Raw genomic sequence first — 23,592 nt, forward strand, 5'->3', positions numbered from 1 at the left:
CCTTCTGGAAAACGGATATACTCCTAGTCTCTCTTGCTCCCAAATGAAAAGGAGAAGGTCTCTCTTCGCAGAGAATCTCGAAGCACATCGTATCCTGCATAAAAATGTGCTACGAACTTAGAAAGACTCCTTTACTGGCCCCGCCTAGGGCTCAATCCACTAGGGCGGTGGCAGCATCAACAGCCTTTTTCAAGGGCATTGCGCTAAAACACATTTGCAGAGCGGCGACCTGGTCATTCTATGACACCTTCACCAAGCATTATGCCCTTCACAGGGTATTCCAAGAGGATACCCGTCTCTCGACAGCGGTCCTCTCGGGGACAAGCTGCACATAAACCGATTACCCACCTCCTATCTTGGGTTACTGCTGGGTAGTCACCTATCGTGGAGCACCCACGGGGACACTCGAGGAAGAAAGAGAAGTTACTCACCGTAGTAACGATGGTTCTTCGAGATGTGTCCCCGTGGGTGCTCCACCACCCGCCCATCCTCCCCGCTTCGGATCTCTGTTTAGTATTTTTCAGGAGCATCCGAGGCGGTTGGTCAAGGAACTGGCGGGGACCGGATCGTGCACGTGGGCGGGAGCGCGCAAGGGAGTGGTGCGCGCCGGCGCATGCGCGGTCCGGCAGAAACTGCTGGAAAGATCCGACCTGCGGCGCCGGGGTGAGCCCGACACCTATCGTGGAGCACCCACGGGGACACATCTCGAAGAACCATCATTACTACGGTGAGTAACTTCTCTTTGGCCGGGGACTGTGGCTGAACCCTTTGGGGCTCAGAAGAATCTGTGTGGTTTTGGTGGAACAAGCTTAAGAACTACATACCTTTGTTTGGGGTTGTTGGTCTTGGCTGTTATAGCGGCTGAGAAATCTGTGGGTTTGCTTGTGGCTGGCCAGTGGGCCTGGCAGAGGTAGGTTTGTGGCTGATTGGATTTGCCTTATTGAGAAGGAAATTCCAGCCTGGGGCTGTGTGTCCCAGATTTTAAGCAAAGACACCCTGGATTGATTTTGCTAGCTATGCCCAGAAGCTCTGTCATATTACAGCTCGTAGGATAAATTCAAGAATGGACAGAGTTGTGAAGTACCACATAAGACCAAAACACACACACAGCTGCTTTCAGCTATTTATTTACAAACTAAGAACAATTCTTCACTTAATGGGAGTCTCCACTGAGTTCCCAGAGAAAAAATGCACACATAGTAAAAACTATATTCATATAACAAAACAGCAATCTTGTAGCACTTACAAGACTAACAAAATGATTTATTAAGTGATGAGCTTTCGTAGGACAGACCCAGTTCTTCAGCTCTGGAAATCTGTGGGTCTATCCTACGAAAGCTCATCACTTAATAAATCATTTTATTAGTCTTTAAAGTGCAACAAAAACTGCTTTTTTATTTTGTGAAGATACAGACTAACACAGATACCTCTCTGTGATTATACACATTCAAGTAACAACTCAAATTACAGAGGACACTATGTAATATATATATAGGCTTTATGCTTTAAGTATCAGAAGATTATCAAAGTTAAAAGCAGCATACACTAAAAACCTTAGCAGAAACACTAGCTGAAAGCATCACAAAGAAGCAAAAGTATTAACACTACAAATCTGAACTCCCCTATCAGTAGCCTTTCAGAAAAGTGGGGGAAGGACCTACCACCCAGCATGATGAGGAAAACCCCTTCTCCTCCTGAGGGGAGTTTTGTATGAAGATTCTGTGTGGTCCCAGTTCTGTGTATTTGGAGATGGCTGTTAGGGAGACAGGTAAGCTGTGCTGAATCCTCTCTGTCCCTCCAGAAACTTAGAGGCAGTGAAGCAGCTGGTGGATGCCCCTGGATGGATGTCTCAGATATTGTGGGATGGGAATGTAAGACGGTCTGTGACAGAGGACCTCTGACAGGAAGCTCCGACTTTGTTTCCTTCACCCACTCCGTATGAACTCGGTCAGGTTTGCAAGATGACAGTGAGTGTTGCAAGGGAACTCTGCTTTGCTCTTAAAGACAGAACAATCCTCAAAGCTCTCTACACATTGACCTTTGAAGGGTACCTCTCTCGTCTGTGCAGGCTAGTCTCAATTAGAGGTGACTGGGTCACAAGGGCCAAGATTTTCACAAAAAGGAGACCAAATTTAGGCATCAAAATCCATATTTTGACATGTAATAAGTGAACTGAACCTCAAAAATGCTGAGTACCTACTGAATCTTTAGGTCTAGGTTAACTAACATATACATATAAGAGCTGAAAGTGCTGTTGCTTTGCACATCTGCTTTAACCTGGGAACTTTGCTAAGCGTTGTCGAGCTTGCGTCAGACGTTTAATTCTTTCCTTCAAAATTTTCCTTTCATTGGAAGCATCTTTCTTCTCAGAAAGAAGAAGGCCAAACTGATCTTTATCTTGCAAAATTTGCAGCATGGCATTCTGTAACTTTTCAGCATAGTCCTGGAGAACATAGGACTGAATAATCAAAGGGATTTGAGTGGAGAGACGATTGCCAGCACCCTAAGAGAAAAGATGATGATCAGTAGGGTGAGGTATTAATCATCAAGAATGTATCCAGTGATGACCTGTGCCTACTGATGGGGGAGGAGGATAGAATGAGGGCAGCTGACTTCAGCAGTGTTACTTACTTTTGCCCTCCTTCCCCCCACACCAGGATTCCCTCTGTATGAGGGAAATTTGGAAAATAGGATTCTGTATGTTTAGAAGTGATCATTCCCATTACAGGCTTTCTAGCTGTAGGCAAAAATATAATTATAATATATACAAAAATATAATTAACTCCCTTTTGTTTTGAGACTACAGCTTCTCAGTGTTATACCCCTCCCAGCAATAAGACAGACTATTACACGTGGCAGCAAATGGTTACTCTAACTCACAGCAAATTGTGAATTGTAATGGGAACAAGTACCAAAAAACAATAACTACAGTGGGGGATATTTGAATGTTTGTTGCATTAAGGTCTTCTGTACCCAATGCTTTTAACCCCTGTATTTACCCAAAGTATTATGACTTCCTTTTAAAAAAATGCTATAAGTAAAGAAATCACCCTTGTCCTTAAAAACCACCTGACCATTTCTCCCTCTCTCCCTCCACATTCCACCTCCCCCTCCCCCACCCAGGACCCCCTACTGTTGTTCTACAAAGTAGGACTGATGGGAGAGGGAAAAGTAATACTCAGATTACAAACTCACTTTGAAATAAGCATTCAAATGGTAAGACATTTCCTCAATGGAATACTGTTTTTGAGATGAAATAGACTTAACATGAGTAGCACCTCCAGCAAGATTTTTTCTAATGTCATGTAAATTCTCAAAGTAAAGACTGTCCTGGCAGTAAACGATACTTTCCATTTTGAACTGATTTGCAATTACAGCTTCAGCTTCTTCCTCTTGTTTTTGTTTTATGTCTTCAATTCTACCCTGTGATTTAAAAATAGAAGAAGAATTAATAGTGTAGACCCAATGCCACCCGGCAATTTATAAAATGACTCATGACTCTTAGCATCCCTCCAAAGGTATCCAAAAGAAGCAAAAGTCAGCACTGACATTGGTCTGTAGAAGCAAACAGTCCAGCCCTGACAAAGGTATTATTAGACACTCAGGCTGGGTCTACACTAGAGACTAGACTACACTAGAGACTTCTGTTGACAGAGTCTCGACAGAACTCTGCATTTTCCTCGACAGTATTATCCTTCAAAAATTCAAGGCATAACAATCTCTGGACAGTGTACTGTCTACAGAAGTGCAGCGTAGCATCTGTTGACAGAGAAGACTTCCAGTTGCCCAGCAGCCCTCTTCGCAGAGTTGCCATTCCGCTTTCTGGCACCAGAGGGCAGTGCAGTCTGGCGGTTCTCTGTCGACAGAGCAAGTTGTGTATAGATGCAATCTGTAGACAGAGGTTCTATCGCGATCAGTAATTTCTGTCGACAGATGCTTCTAGTGTAGACATAGCCTCACTGAATCAATGACTGCTCAAAAACAGCTGTAGAGCATTTTTCACTCCAGATCCAGAAACCACCTACATTGTATTGAGATACCAAGCTGACTTAGTACAGCTTTCCTTTGAACAGCTATCAAAGCCACCCAGCACAACAAGCCTCAGTGATTTCGCTGGCTGGCTGCCCAACACTGTGGTCAGTTTCGCTGGAATGCAGAAGGATGATAGATTAATCTGAACTCCCAGTAGTCATTCCTAGCTTATGCATGTCTCACAGCAAACACCCAGAAGCTGGGAGAGTCCCACTTTTGAAGTCAGATGCAAAGAATGTAGCTTGACCAGCAGCCTAGCTGAGCACCTCAGGCCATACTGAGAATGAAGCTTTGTTAGCTGAGCTCACTCCAGAAGCAGCTGCATCCTCCCCCATGTTCCCTGTAAGCTGAATGCTTGGGAGGCCTGTCAGGAGAGATTCGGGTGCTGTCCAGCTGATTTGCAGAACACCCACAGATGTCAGCATGTGTATCTACTGGTGGGGCTCATTCATACATGCCTCAGTGCACATAACAAACTTGATTGTGAATATGGATGGGAAAAATTAGCGGAAACGTTGCATTTCCCACTCAAGTCTTTGTGACACCTTCAGAGTTAGGTATCTCATCCACGATTAAATTATGCATCAGTTTATTGACCAAGTTAGCCAGTTTATTAAAAAAAACAATCTGGTATTGAACAAAACAGAAGCCAAGACCCCTGCTAATTATGCTCCATACACCTGAGGCAAGGCCTGGCAGAACCGAATGATGGCCAGCCTACACATGAGGCTTGTCCCATAAAGTATCCTGTTAATAAAGTCCCATGAACTACTCACCCAGTGGGACTTCATGAGCTTTTTAATTTGGTCTCAGCATAATTCCAGAGTAACTCTGTGGAAGCCAGGGAAGTTTCACTTGGGTAAAACCAGTTAAATGAGATCAGAGTCAGAGCCCATGCTCTCAAATTCATGGCATTACTGTTCAGTGTCCTCACTTTTACAAACCTATTGCTTCACCGTTCACTGAATACATTTCACCAAGCAGTGGGGAGTTATACAGCTAGACATTAAATTGATCAACAATGAAGAAAGCCCTAAGAACATGCCATTAATGATATAAGATACCATATATGAGTGGCTCTCAACCTTTCCAGACTATCATACCTCTCTCAGGAGTCTAATTGGTCTTGCATACCCACAAGTTTCCCCTCACTTGAAAACAACATACTTAAAAAAAAAATCAGACATAAAACATACAAATGTCACAGCGCACTGGTTCTGAAGTATTTCTTGCACTCTTATTTTTACCATGTAATTATAAAATCAATTGGAATATAAATATTGTACTTACATTTCAGTGTACAGAATCTAAAATGGTATAAACAAATCATTGTCTATGAAATTGTAACAGTTTGCACTGACTTCACTAGTGTTTTTTGTGTGTAGCCTGTTGTAAAACAAGGCAAATACTTAGGCTACATCTACACTACCACGGAAGATCAACCTGCTCAAGGTCGACCTCTCACGTCTATTTTGGATGTGCAGAATCGAGCTCTCAGGGGTCACAGTTGCAAGACGTGAGGCATAAGGGAGGTGAAATGAGAGAAACTCTCCCGTCAACCTTTCCATGTAAAGACAGACAAGCTAGCCGAGCACAGATACATCAATTTTAGCTATGCAACTGGTGTAGCTAAAATTGTGCATCTGCGGTTGACTTTCTATTTTTAGTATACACATAGCCTTAGATGAGCTGATGTTTCATCTGTAAGACCTCTGCATATCCCCGGGGAGAGATGTACCTCCAGCTGAGGCTGAGAACTACTGCCATAAACAGACTGTTACCTTCGCTGCTCTGAAAAGGTGGAAGTAGTTGTCAAAGTGTTGCTTGGCAATTTCAGTAAAAGCTTCTTGTACAAGGTCTGAAAAGAGAAAGGAGGAATACTTGTAATTTTATGTCAATAGAATAAATGTAAGAACTGCATGACTCATTGACGAATTGGATTCAGCTGTAGCTTAAAGAATGTTTCAATTTGAAACCTTCTTCATTTGTGTATTTCTGTCCTATGTGGCTGATGGTTTTGTAATATGCACTGTTTTGGATGTGTGTTATTGTGTGTTCAAAGCTGCTGTAAATGTTTTCACTTGCAAATTAGTTGAGAAAAAATTTAAGTTTAAAGTATGTAATTAAATATTTTCAGTTTATTCTCCTCTGAGACTCTGATATAGCCAAACAGTGTAAACACACTGTTACCTTCAAACACTTGAGTAGTCCAATCTGTTCTGTGATTTGGAGCTTCAGGATGGCAGACATGTAACACTGCCACTAAAATCATATTGAGCTCAGGGGTGCTGAGACATTCATAATTGCACTTGCAGGAAACAGAGTAAAATTAATTTGATACTTCCACCACAATTCTCTGAATCAGACTTACACCAAGACATTATAAATCTCACGTGGTGTAGCAGAAAGGAGTGGGCTGGGACAGGGCAGAGGTGCTCGGCTTACTGGTGCCATCGTGTTGCAGATCGAGCTGATGGGGAGATGGTGGAATGCAGAACAGGCTCCTCAATCACGCTGCTTCCCATGTCTCCTGCTGCAGGCAGGGGCTCAAGCCCTTCTACTGCCCTGCCCCAGGCCCTCCAGGTAATCCTTAAGGCCACCCTGGGCCATTGAGGGCTAACCCTCAACATTGGGGATCCATAGGATGGTTAGGGTGGCTGCAGTAATGTCCCCAAAGCGCAAGGCCCAGGACAGCCACCCCAAATTGTCCTATGGATGGGATGGCTCTGTCTGAAGTAGAAAGTGGAAGGCTGAATATTTCAATATTGTCCACTCCACAAGTTATAATTACCATCATCCTGATTCCAGCCCCTAAATTCAGCTGCCCCCTAAAAGCTTGCCATTTGAATTAAAGCTAAACAATTAAGAAAGCAGTCAGACGAACATGGTCAAAATTTATGGCCAACCAAGTGAAGGAAACTCACCTGTGACTGTCTTCAGTACTGTGATAGCTGGTGGTTTCAGCATCACCATTTGTTGTCTCACAATGGCCTCAAACGTCTTGTAATTGACAAACCCTGGGAGCTCTCTGCCACGATACAGATTTTCAAAGCCCCACACTTCCTCTTTCATAATGTCTCTTACTAGAGCCATTAAAACAACAGCACAGTTATTTCTAATGCTCTGAGATGTCTTTGTTTTTATATCAAAATCTCTGTGAAAATGCCTGGATTCAATAAAGGGCCAAAGCTTTACTGGTTCTCATGCGTCTGTTGGGAAGCAAAATAATTATGGCAACATTCAGGTTAAGGTGGGGTGAGCAAACTTTTTACATTGGGCCCCACTTTTAGTCCCTGCAATCAGCAGCCCTCCACTCCCTCCCCTACCTGTTTAACGCAATCCAAACCATAATTAATGTTGGTGATGTTCATATGAAAAAAATCCTCTTTTGGCACATGTAAAAAAATAAGTCTGTAGGATGTAAAAATTTTGTTAATCGGTGCATAAATGTGACTACACAGACATAAAACCATTAACATTCAACATTTTTAATGAGATGGATGAGCCTGAGACTTAGCAGCTGATTGTGCTGTGCCCCCTTATGAAATTTCATGCCCCCCCGCCCGAGGGAGCCCATCCCGCACTTTGCTCACCCCTGAGTTAAGAAATACACCAATTGTAGCTATAGAGTTTTGATTTGTTGGATTACTGTATGTACACCAAAACCTACTGATTTCACTAGGGTCGGAGCAGGCACAGATGTCTGTCAGTACAGAACAGTTTGCAAGCCAAGTGCCAACATTTGGTGCTTACCACACAGTGTGCTGTCATTAACGCTGGTTTCCCATTCATTGAAGCATTTTCGAACTTTTGTGAATAGCCTTTGTTTTTTTTTACCGTGTACAAATTCATCTCCTTGCACTGAATTCATGATATCCTGATTAAAGTGTTTGAGTTTCTGTAGTGAGAAAGGAAATGCAAAAGTCTGACCCTGAGCTGTTTGCAGCAATACACAGAATCATAGAATACTAGAGCAGGAAGGAACCTCATGATGGTCCTCATGGCAGGACCAAGCACCATCTATATCACCCCTCCCATATGTTTGTCTATCCTGCTCTCAAAAATCTTCATTTACTGAGATCCCACAACCTCTCTAGGCAATTTATTCCAGTGTTTAACCACCCTAACAGTTAGGAAGTTTTTCCTAATGTCCAACCTAAACCTCCCTTGCTTCAGTTTAAGCCCACTGCTCCCTGTCCTATTCTCAGTGGTTAAGGAGGACATTTTTCCCACTCCTCCTTGTAACCACCTTTTAGGCACTTGAAAGCTGCTATCATGTCCCCTCTCAGGCTTTTATTTCCTCGGCCAATCATACCCAGTTCTTTCAATCTTCCCTCATAAGTCATGTTTTCGAGGCCTTTAATTACTTTTGTTGCTCTTTTCTGGACCTTCTCCAATTTCTCCACATCTTTCCTGAAATATGGTGTCCAGAACAGACAGAGTGCTCCAGCTAAGGCCTAATCAGTGCTGAGCAGAGTGTAAAAATTAATTCTGCTAGTCTTGTTTGCAACACTCCTGTTAATGGATCCCAAAATGGCATTTGCTTTTTAGACTACTCAGTCACACTGTTGACTCACATTCTGCTTGTGGTCCACTATGACCCCTCAATCCCTTTCCACATTATTTTTTCCTAGACAGTCATTTCCCATTTTGTATGTGTGGAACTGATTATGCTTTCCTAAGTGGAGCACTTTGCACTTGTCCTCATTGAATTTCACCATATTTACCTCACATCATTTCTCCAGTTTGGCCAGCTCATTTTGAAATCTAATTCTATTTTTTGAGCACTTGCAATCCTTCCCAACTTGGTATCATCTGAAAACTTTATAATTGCACTCTCTATGCCTTTATCTAAATGGTTGATGAAGATATTGAACAGGTCCTCACAAGGTTCCTTCCAGTTCTATGAGATAGGTATACCTCCATATATAATAATAAACACATTCTATCTGCATCTCTGACACTGAGTTGCTGTGTGATCTTGCACAGGTTACTTCAATTCTAAATGTCCGTCTCCCTCACAGCCATTGTTTTCTTGTCCCTTTAGGTTGCAAACTCTTCTGGGCAGCAAATATCATTTAGACTATGTATATATAGTGCTGGGTCCAATGAGTTCTTATCTCAGTTCAGGCTATTCTAGATGCTCTGTTTTAGCACATAACCCTGATCTCTGATCACTACAGACTGCTGGGATTGCTTGAATAGTGACTATAAAGTGGAGGTATGGGATTACTGAGGCTGGTTAGAATGCAGGTGGAAGACAATGTTGCTTTTAAAAATCACTGGAATTTTGTGCAAAAAATTATGGCCTTGTGTCATGTGACTGGATTTTTATATTGGATCTGGAAGCCATTTTAATGCCCATTATGGCTATTGGCCCCAAATATTGTGCTAAGGGGGTCATGTGAGGTGTCTAATGAAACCTGATGATGCCCTGAATCTGTGTGTGCTACTCACTTTTCCAAATCACGTATGTAGGTGAACTTACAGATTTTAGCTATCTAGCTGTGCTAGAAAACGTTTGAGTGCTAAGCTTCACAACAGAAGGATGAATGGATTATAAACAAATGCTCAGATGTCAAATCCACATCCCAGATGCTTGGGATTTGTCAATGGGATTCAGCCCAATGGTCAAGGGACCTGAACTGAGACAAAGGACCAGGTCCACTTCACAAATTTAAGACAGTCTCCTGGGATTCATCTAGTGGCAGTTTGCCACAACAGCCACCTGAGTCAGGTGGGGACAGACCCTCAAGGGACTACGGGAAGCAGAAGGGACTTGGTTCCCTGGATAGAGAACACACAGGAGAACAATGATTTGTACTTAGCAGTGTCTGTCTTCAATCCTTTCTGTCTCCAAGGGTCCATGTGCCATCTTGTGGACCCCAGTGAGCCAGATCTACAATGCTTTGATAACTGAATCTATGTAACCTGAAATGAACTTTCAGACACTTTCAAGAATCAGCAAACAACACTGCTGGCCTGCATCAGCAGTTATGACTGATGTATGCAAAGTATTGTTTTAACAATTCTTCTCTCTAACACTGTTTTTTTTTATTAATAAATCTATAGATACTTAGATCTAAAGAATTGGCGAATGTGTTGTTTTGGGTAAGATCTGAGTATATATTGACCGGGGTCTGGGGCTGGGCCCTTTGGAGTCTGGGAGAATCTGTGCGGTGTTGGGTGAAACAGGTTTAAGAACTGCTCACCTGAATTCGGGGGTTGTTGGCCTGGGCCAGAAGAGCAGCTGGGAAGTCTGTGGGTTTGCTTGTGTGGCTTCTGGCTGGCCTTGGGGGCTAACAGAAGTGCTGTGGTAGCTGGTTGGATTTGCCTTAGTGAGGAGGAAATCCCAGCCTGGGGCTGTGAGTGGCTCAGATTTAAGCAAAGGCACCCTGGATTGATTTCTCTAGCTGTGCCCAAAACCCCTGTCCTATCACACCTTGTAAATATGGAACTACTTATTCTTGATTGGTATTGTGCTTTTGCCTAATACAGCATTTTCTGTTACCAACAACTTCCAGTGCATTGAACAATTCATGCAACCAAACAGAATTCACCCGTTGTATTATCAGACCTGACATGTACAAATAGGAACAATCTTATTTTTAATCTGGTGTATTTCATTAGTGAGAACATCGTCTGGATTTATGAAGATTGGGAACTGAGGGTAATTCTTGAGTTCTAGTTTTTTTGTGTTAAGGAGTACACGTATGGATGTTTCCTGTAGTTATTTAATGATTTCATGAAGTATGCTGCCTAGAAGAGACCAACTTGCAATACCCCCACAATTCCAAATGCTGACCAATGGGTACCAAATACATGTTTATACTCACTTCTACTAGGAAGAGCATCTGCTCTTCCACTGATTCTGGCACGCCTGTCCCACATTTTTGTAGCTTGTTGTTTGTCACCTGGAGTTTGTCCTTTATCTGTTTTTCTAAAGTTGGTAGTGATTTCTGTGTGGGCAAAAATAGAAAAAATAGAATCATAGACACTTGCAGAGCTTGATGTCACCAAGTCTATGCTGAGGCAGGGCCAAGTAACTTAGACCACTTTGGCAGGTGTTTGTTCAACCTGGTCTTAAAAGCCTCCAATGACATGGATTCCACCACCTCCCTTGAAAGTCTGCTTCATAACATGACTACTATAAAGGCCCTGTCCCTTCCACCTGATGCCCTGTTCCCTCTCCTGAGGCCCTGTCCCTCACGGAGACAAACACCCCGACTCCAGCCCATTCCTTCCTGGACAGCTGGAAGGCTGGGGCTGTCGTGCTGTGGCTGCCGCCCTCCCTGGTGGCCACAGTCTTTCAACCAATTGTGCAGACACCTTATAGTAATTTCATCTCAGACCACATTTCCAAAGTTTGCTTTTGTGAATGTTATGGGGAACTATGTCAAAATATTTACTAAAGTCAAGATATATCACACAGACTGTTTCTCCCCTATCCACTATGCCAGAAACACTGTCAAATAAGGAAATTAGGTTAGTCTGGCATGATTTTTTTTCTTGGCAAACCAATGCTGACTATTCCTGATAACCCTGTTGTCCTCTAAGTGCTTACATATTGAAAGGAGATAGAACAACTGGTCACATGGTCCCAAGCAAAAGGTTTGATTTTTCTTCAGTGAGGGAAAAGAAACCAAAGCCATAACTAGCTAATTTTGCGCTCGAAGCAAGAATATAAAATTGTGCCCCCACATATATTTATAGTAGTTATTTTGTAGAAAAAGATAAAATACATAAACAACAAAAAATTATTATTATTATAGCAGCAACAACAATAACGACAGACAGCTTACACCAGTTGTCAGAGCAGTGCCTGGTTTCCCCTGGACTCGCTGGTTGTGGGGGAAACCTGCGTCTGGTGGACCTGCCAACCTGCCATGCCCCCATCTCTCACGCCTTAGCGGGGCCCATGCGCCTAGCGGTTGCCCACAGCAGGCTCTGGCGGGGCCGTGCAGGAAGTGTGGGAGGGCAGGGGGTGAATGGGTGTGCGGACAGCACTGGGTGCAGAGCCAAGATAGTAATCTGGGAAGTGGTGTGGTGTGCAGGACAAAGAGTGTGTGTGTGTAGGTGTTGGTAGTGCAGTGTCTGTGTGTGTGTATATATATAGGACGGTGCGGTGCCTATGGGCCGTATGTGTGTGTAGATGCTGGTGGTATTGTGTGTCGGGAGAGGATGTGTGGAGATAGCAAGGTGTGTACAGGTAGGATGTACCAAGAGGCAGGTGTATGTAAGTGCTCGTGGCCCTGCGTGTGAAGGTGGGACAGTGAGCAGGGGGAGGGTGTGCAGGAATGGGGAAGTGAGCAGGGGGAGGGTGTGTGGGAATGGGGCAGTGAGCGGGGGGAGGGTGTGCAGGAATGGGGCAGTTAGCAGGGGGAGGGTGTACGGGAATGGGGAAGTGAGCGGGGGGAGGGTGTGCGGGAATGGGGAAGTGAGCGGGGGGAGGGTGTGCGGGAATGGGGCAGTTAGCGGGGGAGGGTGTGCGGGAATGGGGCAGTGAGTGGGGGCAGGGTGTGTGGGAATGGGGCAGTGAGTGGGGGCAGGGTGTGCGGGAATGGGGCAGTGAGTGGGGGCAGGGTGTGCGGGAATGGGGAAGTGAGCAGGGGGAGGGTGTGCGGGAATGGGGCAGAGAGTGGCGGGAGGGTGTGCGGGAATGGGGAAGTGAGCGGGGGGAGGGTGTGCGGGAATGGGGCAGTGAGCGGTGGGAGGGTGTGCGGGAATGGGGAAGTGAGCGGGGGGAGGGTGTGCGGGAATGGGGCAGTGAGCGGGGGCAGGGTGTGTGAGAATGGGACAGTGAGCGGGGGCAGGGGTGGGGTGTGCTTGTGGCACTGTGTGTCAGGACAGGTATGTATAGTGGCACTGTGCATAGGGGCCGTGTATGTGTGTGTAAGCACTACCAATGCTGTGTACAGGATGTGCTGGTGGCAGTGGAACTGTGTGCAGGGGCAGGAGGGAGTGTGATGCTGTGCACGGGGGAAGGGTGTTTGGAGGTGTGTGTGTGTGTGTGTGTGTACATGATCAGGGAGTGTAAGCCAAAGGAGCAGCAGCAGTGGCTGGAGCTCCAGGCCCCTTTGAAACACTGGGGGGCGCTGTGCTGCTGCTCTGGGTGCGACTCTGAAGGAGCATGTGGGGGATGGGCAGGGTTGACTGTTGTAAGGACGCACCTTCTTCCCTTGGCCTCGCCCCTTCCAGGGCAGAAAGCCAGGCCTCTCTCCCTCCCTTGCTCTTGGGTCCATGGCGACTCTTAACGTTGCCGATTTGGGGCAATGCTAATTTACATTTGAAAGTGTGTATTGTCACTTGGTATTAACAAGGGGAGGCAAAAAAATCTATTTGAATGGTAACCCACTGTGTGAGAGAGTGTGCAAATGCCAAAACCTCTGGTTTGCCAAAACTATTTATTTTATCCACATACAAGGTGCTGACATAAAACTAGCATGGATCTTCTAAGCTGTGTTTTAAATCAGGGGGTACACAGAGAAATGTATCTAACGCTGCTTCAAGATTTGGAAATTGCTTTATGCTAAGCCATTACAATAAAGTTAAAATAAGAATTTAGACGACCTTCAGATTTATTTTCTACAACCCAGTTAAAGTTTCAGGAAGTCCTGACTTTCTCCTGGAGAGCCTACAGAAATATCTTGGCAAACGGTCTCAATAGCATTCGGTCTTTTGTGTGGTCACCAAATCACTTAAAAAAAAACAGTAATCCAGGGTGGCTAACTTACATTAATGTGCTCTATCAGTTCTTGTGTGAGCCTCTCTGCCAAAACAGGTATAGTGGCTTTTTTTTCTTCCAAAAGAAAACTGAAAGAGATTAAAGAATACAATAAATAATAATATCCCAAGAGATTCCAGAGTACTTTGGGTACTACAGTACAGATACTGACCGATCTGGCTAGCTTTATACGCATTTACTGATAGTACTAAAATGATGGAACTATTTCTTGCAAGAGTGCAAATAACATACTGCTGACATGAATTTTTGGAGAAATAGCAAGGACCTAAGTGCCGTCATAAAACGTTATCTGTGACCAAGACCTTCTATCGCATCTTAGGAATGATGGAACTGGAAGAAAGCCTCCACAACGGATAGTTCCCTCAGCGGTGGTGTTTCCTTCAGCAAGAGCTGGGAGAAACTACAAATCTTGCTTTGGGAACAAAACTGAAAGCTCTGACGCTGTTCCTTGTAGAATAAAACAGAATTAATTAATGACCATTTCACCTGGTTACTAAAATGAAGGTGGGGGAAGGATAGCTCAGTGTTTGGGCATTGGTTTGCTAAATCCAGGGTTGTGAATTCAGCCCTTGAGGGGGCCATTGAGAGAGCTGGGGCAAATAAATTGGAGGGGCTGGGGAAAAGGGTGTTTTGTCCTGCTAAGAGAGCAGGGGACTGGACTCAATGACCTTCCAAGGTCCCTTGCAGGTCTATGAGATGTGCATCTCCACACAATTTTTTTATTTATTTTTAAGAGAAGCAGAACATGGGTTTCCCTTCAGAGCAGCATGGCTTATTGGATGCAGCATTGAACTGGGACTTGGAGGATTTAGGTAGAGCTGGGTGAAGTTTTCTGGGCATTTTGTTTTCCTTAAAAATGCAGCTTTGTGTTCACTGTGATTTCAGGTCAACTTTGGCAAATTGGTTCAGTTAAATAAAAAAACAAGTCTGAGAATGTCAAAAAAGTTTTGAAGGTTTGCTTCAGAACAATATTTTGTTTTGGAATGACATTTAATTTATTTTTTGAAGCTATACAGAGGATTAAAAATGCTCCGAAACAAAATGAAATATTTTGTTTCATGTTAAATGAATCATTGTGTTCTACCAGAAAAGAAAGTGTTTCAACTCCTTCATTACACCAGGAGAAAAAACATTGACCGTGGAATTAAAAATTAGTTATTTGCACAGGTCTAGACGTTAGTTCTGTTCTTAGCTTTGCCATAGGCTTTCTGGGTGACCTGGGGTAGGTGTCATCATCATTTCTGCCTCAGTTTCTCCATCTGTAAAATGGAGATGATCACGGGAGCTGACAGACTTGTCAGCGCCCTGGGCAGAGTTGGGGAAGGGAAGCAGCTCCATATTCCAAGAAGGGGCATGACCTTGGATGAAAAAGGTAACCGCCCTCAGCACAGCTCAGAGCACACGACCTCCCCTGCGTCTCTGACAGCCACTTGGAGCATACCACATGGTATTACACTGGCGATTTAAAGGGCTGGGGGCTCGAGCTGCTGCAGCTTCAGTGGCAGTAGTCAGAGGCCAGGGCCATTTTATAGTGCTAGGCCCTGGGGCAACTACCCCCTTTGCCACCCCCTGTCGGTGGGCCTGAAGATGATACTAACTCCTTTGTAAAGGGCTTTGAGATCTGCTGATGAAAGGTGTTATACAATCACTAAGTATTATTATGATGCTGATAATGATATTGTCTGTTCTTGGGAAGAGGAAGAAAAGCAGATCTCAGACCTGAGTGTAGACCACTTATGTGATTTGAAGGACTTTTGTATGGTACTCACACACCACAGGGATGAATAGGTTTTTATTTCTGATGATAGAGATTAGCTTGCAGTGATTGCTGAAAAGGTGATTTTGTTTATTCAGGCTGCTGAATGCAGACAAGTCTGTACTTGTCTTTTGCTCTGTAATTTCCAGGCTAAGTGTGCAATCAGATCTGGATAGGTCAGTCCCAGACTGGTCCAACCAATCCTGGATGGAACGTTTGCTTACACAACATCTCAATTCCATTTGAGTTGGTATTAACACTGAGGTTCACATTGTTTAGCTATGTCCTAACCAATGTTCCCTCTATGTTTTTTCCACCCACGTGCAGAATTATGTTATATGCACTGAGGCATGTACAGATGTGTACCACCAGTAGCAACATATAATGCCAGCTCTGGGAAGCTGCGGATGCTATGCTGGTCAGCTGGGCAGGATGTGACTCTCCCCTGAGTGGCCATTCATCTTACAAGGAAAACTGGTCCTAAACTCTGCTAACTACAAGTATATTGAAAGTCTCCAAACTACCTCAGGGAACCATCTCCATTCTGGAATGACTGAATTTACTCTGTTCCACATGCATAACAACACAGGGCTAGACTGTGACTTTAGGCACACTAAACTAGGAGCTGTGTGTAAGCTGCACCTCTCCCCAGGAGGCGCTACAACCCAGAGAGACACCACTGAGCCACAGTTCCTCCCCTGCTTCCTCTTTCTCCTCAGTGCATGGTAATTTACTGAGGATGTAACCACTAGCAACCTCCTGACTCTCCTGGACAGTAAGATTATGAAGCAATGCTCCACCCACCTGCTTTAGTTGGGGCTTATGCTTGTTCCTGTGGGCTAGTACCCAACGCCTGAGGAGCTCCAGTAGTGGCATAAGGGGAATACTTACTCCATCTACTTATGTGTGTGCGTGCATATGCTCAACTCATAACATTACTGCAGAGAATATAAAGCATGCATTTACTCACTGTTCTGTGATTTAAAAAAAAAACCAAAACGTTAGTAGGTAAAAAAACCTGTCTAATATTCAGTGTGTCTTGACTTTAAAGGTACCTAAAATATTCATGCTGCTCAAAGAATTCTCTCTCTTTCTGAATCGCAGAGGCCAGCGTCAAGTTGTCATGGATGTCCTGTTGCCCACGACATTTAACAATCATGTAGCCCTTCCTTAGTGGAACGCTGAGATTTCGGACTATGTCAACGACATCTCCCTCCATCCCTTTGTCGACCAAATCAGGCTTTGTCAGAATCCCTGTGAAGTGTCAAAAGAAGGGTTGTACCCTGAGAGTTGATTTATTTATGGAAGGGGTGACTTCTGCAGTGAAAGCAGGGATACCAGTCACTTGTCGTGTCTTTCCCCAAAATCACAGCATTTACTTGCTTTTTTCTGAGAAGTTACAAGCAAATTGATTATTGATTAATTAAAATTATTTTTTAAATGGGTCCTCAAGAAGCTTAAAATGGAGTAGTTACATTACCCAGTGCCCTGAATGATCTCAGTAAAGCAGTGGTTCTCAACCTTTTTGGCCTGCAGTCTACCCTGTTCAACGCAAACATTTCCCTGCACTACCAGCCAACCACCCATGATGACAAAATGCATTTGCTTACCTTTAGTGATTTTTTTTTATTTTGTTTTTTTTAAAAAAAGAGGAGCCAGTATTCAGCTGGCTCCCTCCACCTCCACCAGGGTTCCTGTGGCTGGGGCGGGGCTGGCAGGGCTCTGAGTCCCAGCCAGCCCCTGCCTGGCACCCTGCCCTCCAGCTGGGGCTGCTGAGGTGCCAGTACTAAGTACTAGCAAGTACTGACTAAAAAAGCACTGCTTGTCTCTAAATACCTTAAATATTAAATTATTCATATTAGGCTACTAGAGCGTAATCCAAATATGCAGCTATAACATAACGGGATGTATAATTAGATTTTATTGCATATATAATGTTAGTTTACCAAACTTTCTTTTAAATCAAATAAAAAGGTTTTGATATTGTCTTAATTCATGGCAGGGGTAGGGAACCTTCCTTGGGCTGGAGGTCACTGACCCACAGAAAAGTCAGGTGGGAGCTACACAAAGGTGAGAAGCAAAACAAAACAAAACAAAATCAAAAACCCCTCAGTGATGTAGCCCCTGACTGAGACACCTCACTTTCCTCATGCTCCAGCCCCTGGTGGCAGGGCGAGGAGGGAGGATTGAGGTTTGGGACTTCGCACAGGCCAGATCAACTCTTCTGAGGTCCTGAGGCTAGTAGATTTTGTGGGCCCACTAAACTCTGGGATAGGTCCAGAAATGAGGGTTTACTAGGTGGGAGACAGCTGCTGGAGAATGGGCTGGAGATGAGGGAGCACTCTGGGAAGGAGGTGGGTCACTGGAGGGGGCTGAGGGCGTGAGGTCTCGGCAGGAGAGAAGGTGCAGGGGAGTGGGGATGTGGGGTCTGAGCCAGAGGGAGGATGCAGGAGCGAGCTGAGAATTGGGGAAGGCTAGGAAGTTGGGTGCAAGAGTGGCTGGAAGCGGGGCTCTGGGAACATTTAAATGCCACAATCCTAACTGCATGGTTTTTCCATGGCTTCGCTACATGTCAGAATACAGGTTGTTTAGGTGCCTTGTCTGGGATTTCCACACCTTGACATATTTGTCTTTCTTTCAAGTTTAACCTTATTTCTGAATTTCCTTGGTTTATAATGCTTGGGCTTTGGATAATTACAACATCCATGTAATCTTTAATCATTGTAAATTACCGGTCTGCTCTCCCAACCTGAACTCCATCTTAACAGTTTTAGTCTGGGAATTTACGTCCATGTATGCTGCTTATTGTCTACATACACATAGAAGGCCAGATCCTCAGTTGATGTAAACTGGCACGGCTTCATTGAAACTGAAGTCTGTCCCACTGCATGATAGACACCTTTTTAATATGGATGCTCATTACTTATCAATCCATTATGAATATAGTGTGTTTGCATCGATGTCCTCTTTCCATAGATTTTCTATATGCAACCCTATATATTTTAGGGAATGTGTGAAGGCCTGAGTGCCATGGAGTGCCCATGAAAGGACTATTTCACTTTTGGTGAACTGAGAATTTTCTCCCTGGAGAATCCTTAAAAGAAACTCTAAATCATGGGTGTTCAACCTTTTGGCTTGCCTGGGCCACATTGAGTGAAGAGGAATTGTCTTGGGCCGCATATAAAATATATAATATTGTTAATGTATACAAATCACATAATAATGTTAAAAGTTTATTATCTTGTGGGGCCGCATTACTAGCTGTCCAGGGCCACATGCGGCCCGCAGGTTGGACATGCCTGCTCTAAATGATTCTAGGCTCACCAATGGTCAGAACAGACATCTGCAGAAATATTTCACAGAACAGAATATTTTGGGGTCATGGGGCGTATGGTTGCTCTTTATCTATTTTCCCCTAAAGTACTTGTGAGTTTTTAAATCTGAAACAAAGCACTGACAGGAAAATCCTGTGTGGATTTCAAACCATAGCAAGCCCATCACGAACAATCACGTTTCTGGTTCCTTTGACACTTTCCCATGACTCCTGTAGCAAGAAGCTACAGCAAGTGGTCAGACATCCTCAAGATCTTCAGGGTTTAGTCATGAACATTCTGTGCAAGTGTGATGCCTTTTCCCCACACCCCAGTTCCCTTTTCTTATAATTATATGTGTTTTCACTTACCCAGTGTTCTCTCCCCCTTGGGGTCCATCTCTTTAGCCATTTTTAGGGCCTCTGTAGTTGCAATATCCACATTACTTGGTACTACTACCAGATTTATGGTTTGTGCCTTACGAATATACTTTGTAATTAGATTTATGATCTGCAATAAAATCAGATACATAACAGCAGTTGATTTCTTTGGCTAGGTAAGTCCTGTTACCAGTGGCAGGTTTGGTCTTTCCAGATTTCCTAGCTTTGGAAGGACTTTAGTTATCCCCTTGCCTGCAAATGTGTTATACCCTGTGCATAATTAGCTCGGTGCATTATGATGTTTTTTCACCTGCCTCAAAGACTCCCTGCTCCCCCATTCCTACCTACATAATCTAGACTTTTCTCCCCTTTTGTAATGCAGTTCCTTCTCAGTGTAGCACTTCCTCCACTAAAACCCTATTTTGTTACACCTTAACTGTTCCATAGGAAATTACATAGCTGTCAAGTATCAGAGGAGTAGCCAAGTTAGTCTGTGTTTTCAAAAACAATAAGAAACCCTGTGGCACCTTATAGACTAACAGATATTTTGGAGCATAAGCTTTTGTGAGCAAAGACCCACTTCATCTGGAACCTCCAGCTCATGCATCTGACAAAGCAGGTCTTTGCCCATGAAAGCTTATGCTCCAAAATATCTGTTAGTCTATAAAATGCCACAGCACTTCTTGTCATTTTTACATATCTCTCAGTTCTCTGACATCATTAAGCAGAGGATTATGCAGATCAAGCTCCTCTAAACTCTTTTGCCATCATTTACTAGTTTCCCAATCCAGAATTGCTTCATACTTTACCTGATTGCCAATGTCGTGTGGCTGATTCCCAACAGCCACTCTAGCAATTCCTGGCAGATCGATCAGTGTCAGATCTGGAACATTTGGGGAGCTAATTTCTAGGGAAATTAATTCTTGGCTAATGCCCACTCCTTCTCCAGCCATTGCATCCTGGGCTACAAGGAGACAAAAAGCAAAGATTAGATGCTCATCATGGAACTTAGACTAGAAAAGGTCCTGCGTTAAGAAAGAACCTATTGCTACGTTTGTTTCTCTAGGAGATGTGCTCTCAGAAAAGCTATCCCTTCATCGTACTTTGCTTTGAAGTAAGATTTAAAAATATAGACTGAAATAGTGAAGATTAGTCTTCATTTTAAATACTGTAAGGACAAAAATATCCGGAACTTGGCCAAATTTTGGAACTGATGAACCAAACATTGAACAGAGTGGTAAACCGCAAGCTTGCTGCTTCTCTCTCTGCATCCAGCATAAGATATTTGAAGCACAGAGTAGGCCTGGGTGAAAGTTTTCCTCACAATTTTTGAAGCAAAAAATGCAGATTTGGTGACAACAAAACCTTTAACAAATTCATGTCAATTTCACAAAACTGTTTCAGCTAAAAAAACCTATGTAAGGAGGATATAAAGAAATGTGTCCCTTACAGCTAGGTAGAAGTGCCGAGTGACCTTGGGTGTGTCTACGTAAATACAGTTTATGCCTGCTTCACTTAGATTTGTTAAATATGCAGCTGATGGAGACGTGTTTTTCTCATTGTAATCAATTTGGCTGGGGTTGGGTTACATATTGTGCTAATACTAACTGCAATGTCTGTAATTATTGCGGGGTTACAGAAAAGAAAGTGTGTGATTAATGTGGCTCAAAGGAGGAAGAGATGCTCAGTTTAAAAATGAAACTCTGTGTGTGTGTGCGCGCGCATGCGTGCGTGTGTACATACAGTTCACTCCTGTATGCTTAGGTTTGTTATTCAATTTATAAGTATCAGAGAGGTAGCCGAGTTAGTCTGTATCTTCAAAAACAACAAGAAGTCCTGTGGCACTTTATAGACTGACAGATATTTTGACTGAATTGACCTGATTTTTCCTCCTTGATGTTCACAACTCCACAGTAACCGCTGATAATGGGCCACATCCTCTGTGACTGAACAGTCCTTGTCAACTCTGTCCCACCCCTTGACTGAGATTCCCTCCTTTTCATACACACAAATATTTAAGCCAGCCTCTGGAACCTCCCACTAATGCATCTGATGAAGTGGGTCTTTGCCCACAAAAGCTTATGCTCCAAAATATCTGTTAGTCTCTAAGGTGCCACAAGACTTCTTGTTGTATTCAATTGATAGGTATTTTGCACACTGTAATCAATTTTGCAGGTGTGGGGTCACAAATTATGTTAATACTAAATGCAGAAATTGTGAAAAATGGTCACCAATGCTTTAAATTATTGTGGGAATACAGAAAAAAAGTCTGTGTTTAATTTAATTCAAAGGAGGGAGACATTGTACAAGTTGAGAGAACCTCAGATGGATAAGGGCTCCACTACTAGAGTTCTGTGAGGTGAGGAGAAGAGGGTAGGACTCTGAAGCAGTAGGCTACATTCCCTCACAGGCATTGCCTGTAAAACTGGTTCAACCTGTTTCTCCTCACTGTCTCAAGAGCATTGCAAAAATAGGCTCCTTAAGGAGTCTTTTATTGTTTTAAATTTGCCCCAGGGGATACTGAAATTTCTTGTGCCTGGACTGCGTTTTGGGCCAAGAGCTGAAACCATGGAGAGCTGAAATCACTTGTGGCAGGACTGGGGTTTTGTCCAGCACCAAATCCACCATGAGCAGGTGTGTCGCTGGCAGGAGCAGCAGGAGGCCAGTGGGGTGGTGGCTGGGACCAACTTGAAGCAGAGGACTCTGTCCTGTCGAGTCTGGGCAGGGCGCCTTGCTCACGGGGTTTTCTTTGTTTATGACCATTGCATGTGTTGTTTTCTTAGATTAATGCTGGGTTACTTTTATTAAACAAAATATTTATATCCCAGACTCTGTGTCTGCGAGTGAGAAAGAATACCTCTAATGGCGTACAGTGCATATGTTAAATTTTTCCCAGGTTACCAGGTGGGGGCTTGATTTTGTTTGATTGCATTACTGAAAGAGCTCCCTAGATACTGAACCCTGCACTTCTTGCTGTCAGATGCTAGCAGAAGAAGTGTTACACCTAAAACCAATTTCAAGACAGAGCAAACAACCCCTATTTTATTTCAAAACCACTCACATGGCAGAGATCAAATAAGCAAGTTTTGAATTGAAATGAAATGTTTTATGTCATCTGAAACATTTTTTTTTCAATCCAATGACCTTTTTAATTTTTTCAAAATTCCCAGTGAACCCATAAATTTGGTATTTGGCCAGCTCAGCAGGGAGCCCACTTGCAAAGGTTAGCTATTATAAGCACTATTCACACTTACAGGGCTCTAGAAAAGAATAAGTCATGACAATGTCTGAACTAGTCACAGACATCCAGAACAGAAGCCTGAGAAATCCCTACTTTTCATGCTGTCATTGCAAACATGGGCCTCAACCCTGCAATAAGCATGGTTGCCTACACAGAGCTCAGAGCAGAATCAGGGCCACAAGGAAATACAAGCTTCAATATATGTTATTTAAGTTCCAGGTTATCAGGACGTATCACACACACCCTCCCACTGCCAACACCATGCCACTTCTGGTGAGTGTGGGGGAGGGGTGGGCCTGCCCTGCACTCACTGGAAGCAGTGTGGTACTTCCAGAGGAAGAGGTGGATGAGGATGTTATGGGGGTGGGCAGTGGGAGGGGCAGAGGTGGGATATGGGAGGAGAGGGAGGTGGGGCAGGGATGTTGAGCTGGTCCCCTCCCCACCCCGAACTCCCTTCACCAGTCACGACTGTGGGTTATTTACCTTTCCTTATTTCTTTTTCCACTTCTGAGGGACTGTTCAGTTCTTGCTTTATCGTCAAGTAAGTAATTGTTCCTTTCCATTCCTCTGTGTGACGCACCTTCTTCAGTTTGAGCTCTAATGGACATCTGGTAACAATACCTACCAAAGTAAACAAAAAAAATATCACTAGTCTGCTATTGGAGAAGGAAATGAAATGTTTCCCTTCTCTTTGGAAGCCACTGAAATATCAGCGTATTGGCTTTAGCTTATGTTCCACATGTCCTTCGTAATCAAGATATGGTTACCACTTTGCATGGTATTAGGGCTCAAGTGTAATGTTCATTGCAAGAATTGTCTTTCTGCTGGAGCCCCAGGGCCTCTAGGTAGGCTCTTAGCGCTCTTCATCGGAAGAGCTCAAATCTCGTTACATAGGTGTGTAACTATATTGCAAGTATTGGAGGGGTAGCCGTGTTAGTCTGGATCTGTAACAGCAACGAAGGGTCCTGTGGCACCTTATAGACTAACAGAAAAGTTTTGAGCATGAGCTTTCGTGAGCACAGACTCACTTCATCAGATCTGATGAAGTGAGTCTGTGCTCACGAAAGCTCATGCTCAAAACTTTTCTGTTAGTCTATAAGGTGCCACAGGACCCTTCGTTGCTGTAA

The 23,592-nt window shown here is 43.8% G+C and overlaps 1 protein-coding gene across 1 annotated transcript in view; it reads right to left on the reverse strand.

Moving 5' to 3' along the window:
* Positions 1-1,137: 1,137 nt before the first annotated feature.
* The window catches only part of LOC142013900 (interferon-induced GTP-binding protein Mx1-like), a 32,100-nt gene continuing 9,645 nt past the window's right edge, over positions 1,138-23,592 (reverse strand). The window contains exons 4-14 of the mRNA XM_074995897.1: positions 22,949-23,086; positions 20,034-20,188; positions 19,216-19,354; positions 16,589-16,787; positions 13,767-13,845; positions 10,869-10,991; positions 7,786-7,930; positions 6,957-7,115; positions 5,814-5,890; positions 3,196-3,423; positions 1,138-2,503 (exon numbers count right to left, since the gene is read on the reverse strand). Coding sequence (XP_074851998.1) covers positions 2,273-2,503; positions 3,196-3,423; positions 5,814-5,890; positions 6,957-7,115; positions 7,786-7,930; positions 10,869-10,991; positions 13,767-13,845; positions 16,589-16,787; positions 19,216-19,354; positions 20,034-20,188; positions 22,949-23,086 — 1,673 coding nt within the window. The 3' untranslated portion in view covers positions 1,138-2,272. The remainder of the gene's footprint in view (positions 2,504-3,195; positions 3,424-5,813; positions 5,891-6,956; positions 7,116-7,785; positions 7,931-10,868; positions 10,992-13,766; positions 13,846-16,588; positions 16,788-19,215; positions 19,355-20,033; positions 20,189-22,948; positions 23,087-23,592) is intronic.

This window comes from Carettochelys insculpta, chromosome 1, assembly GCF_033958435.1.
Source record: "Carettochelys insculpta isolate YL-2023 chromosome 1, ASM3395843v1, whole genome shotgun sequence".
In the NCBI taxonomy this organism is placed as follows: Eukaryota; Metazoa; Chordata; order Testudines; family Carettochelyidae; genus Carettochelys; species Carettochelys insculpta.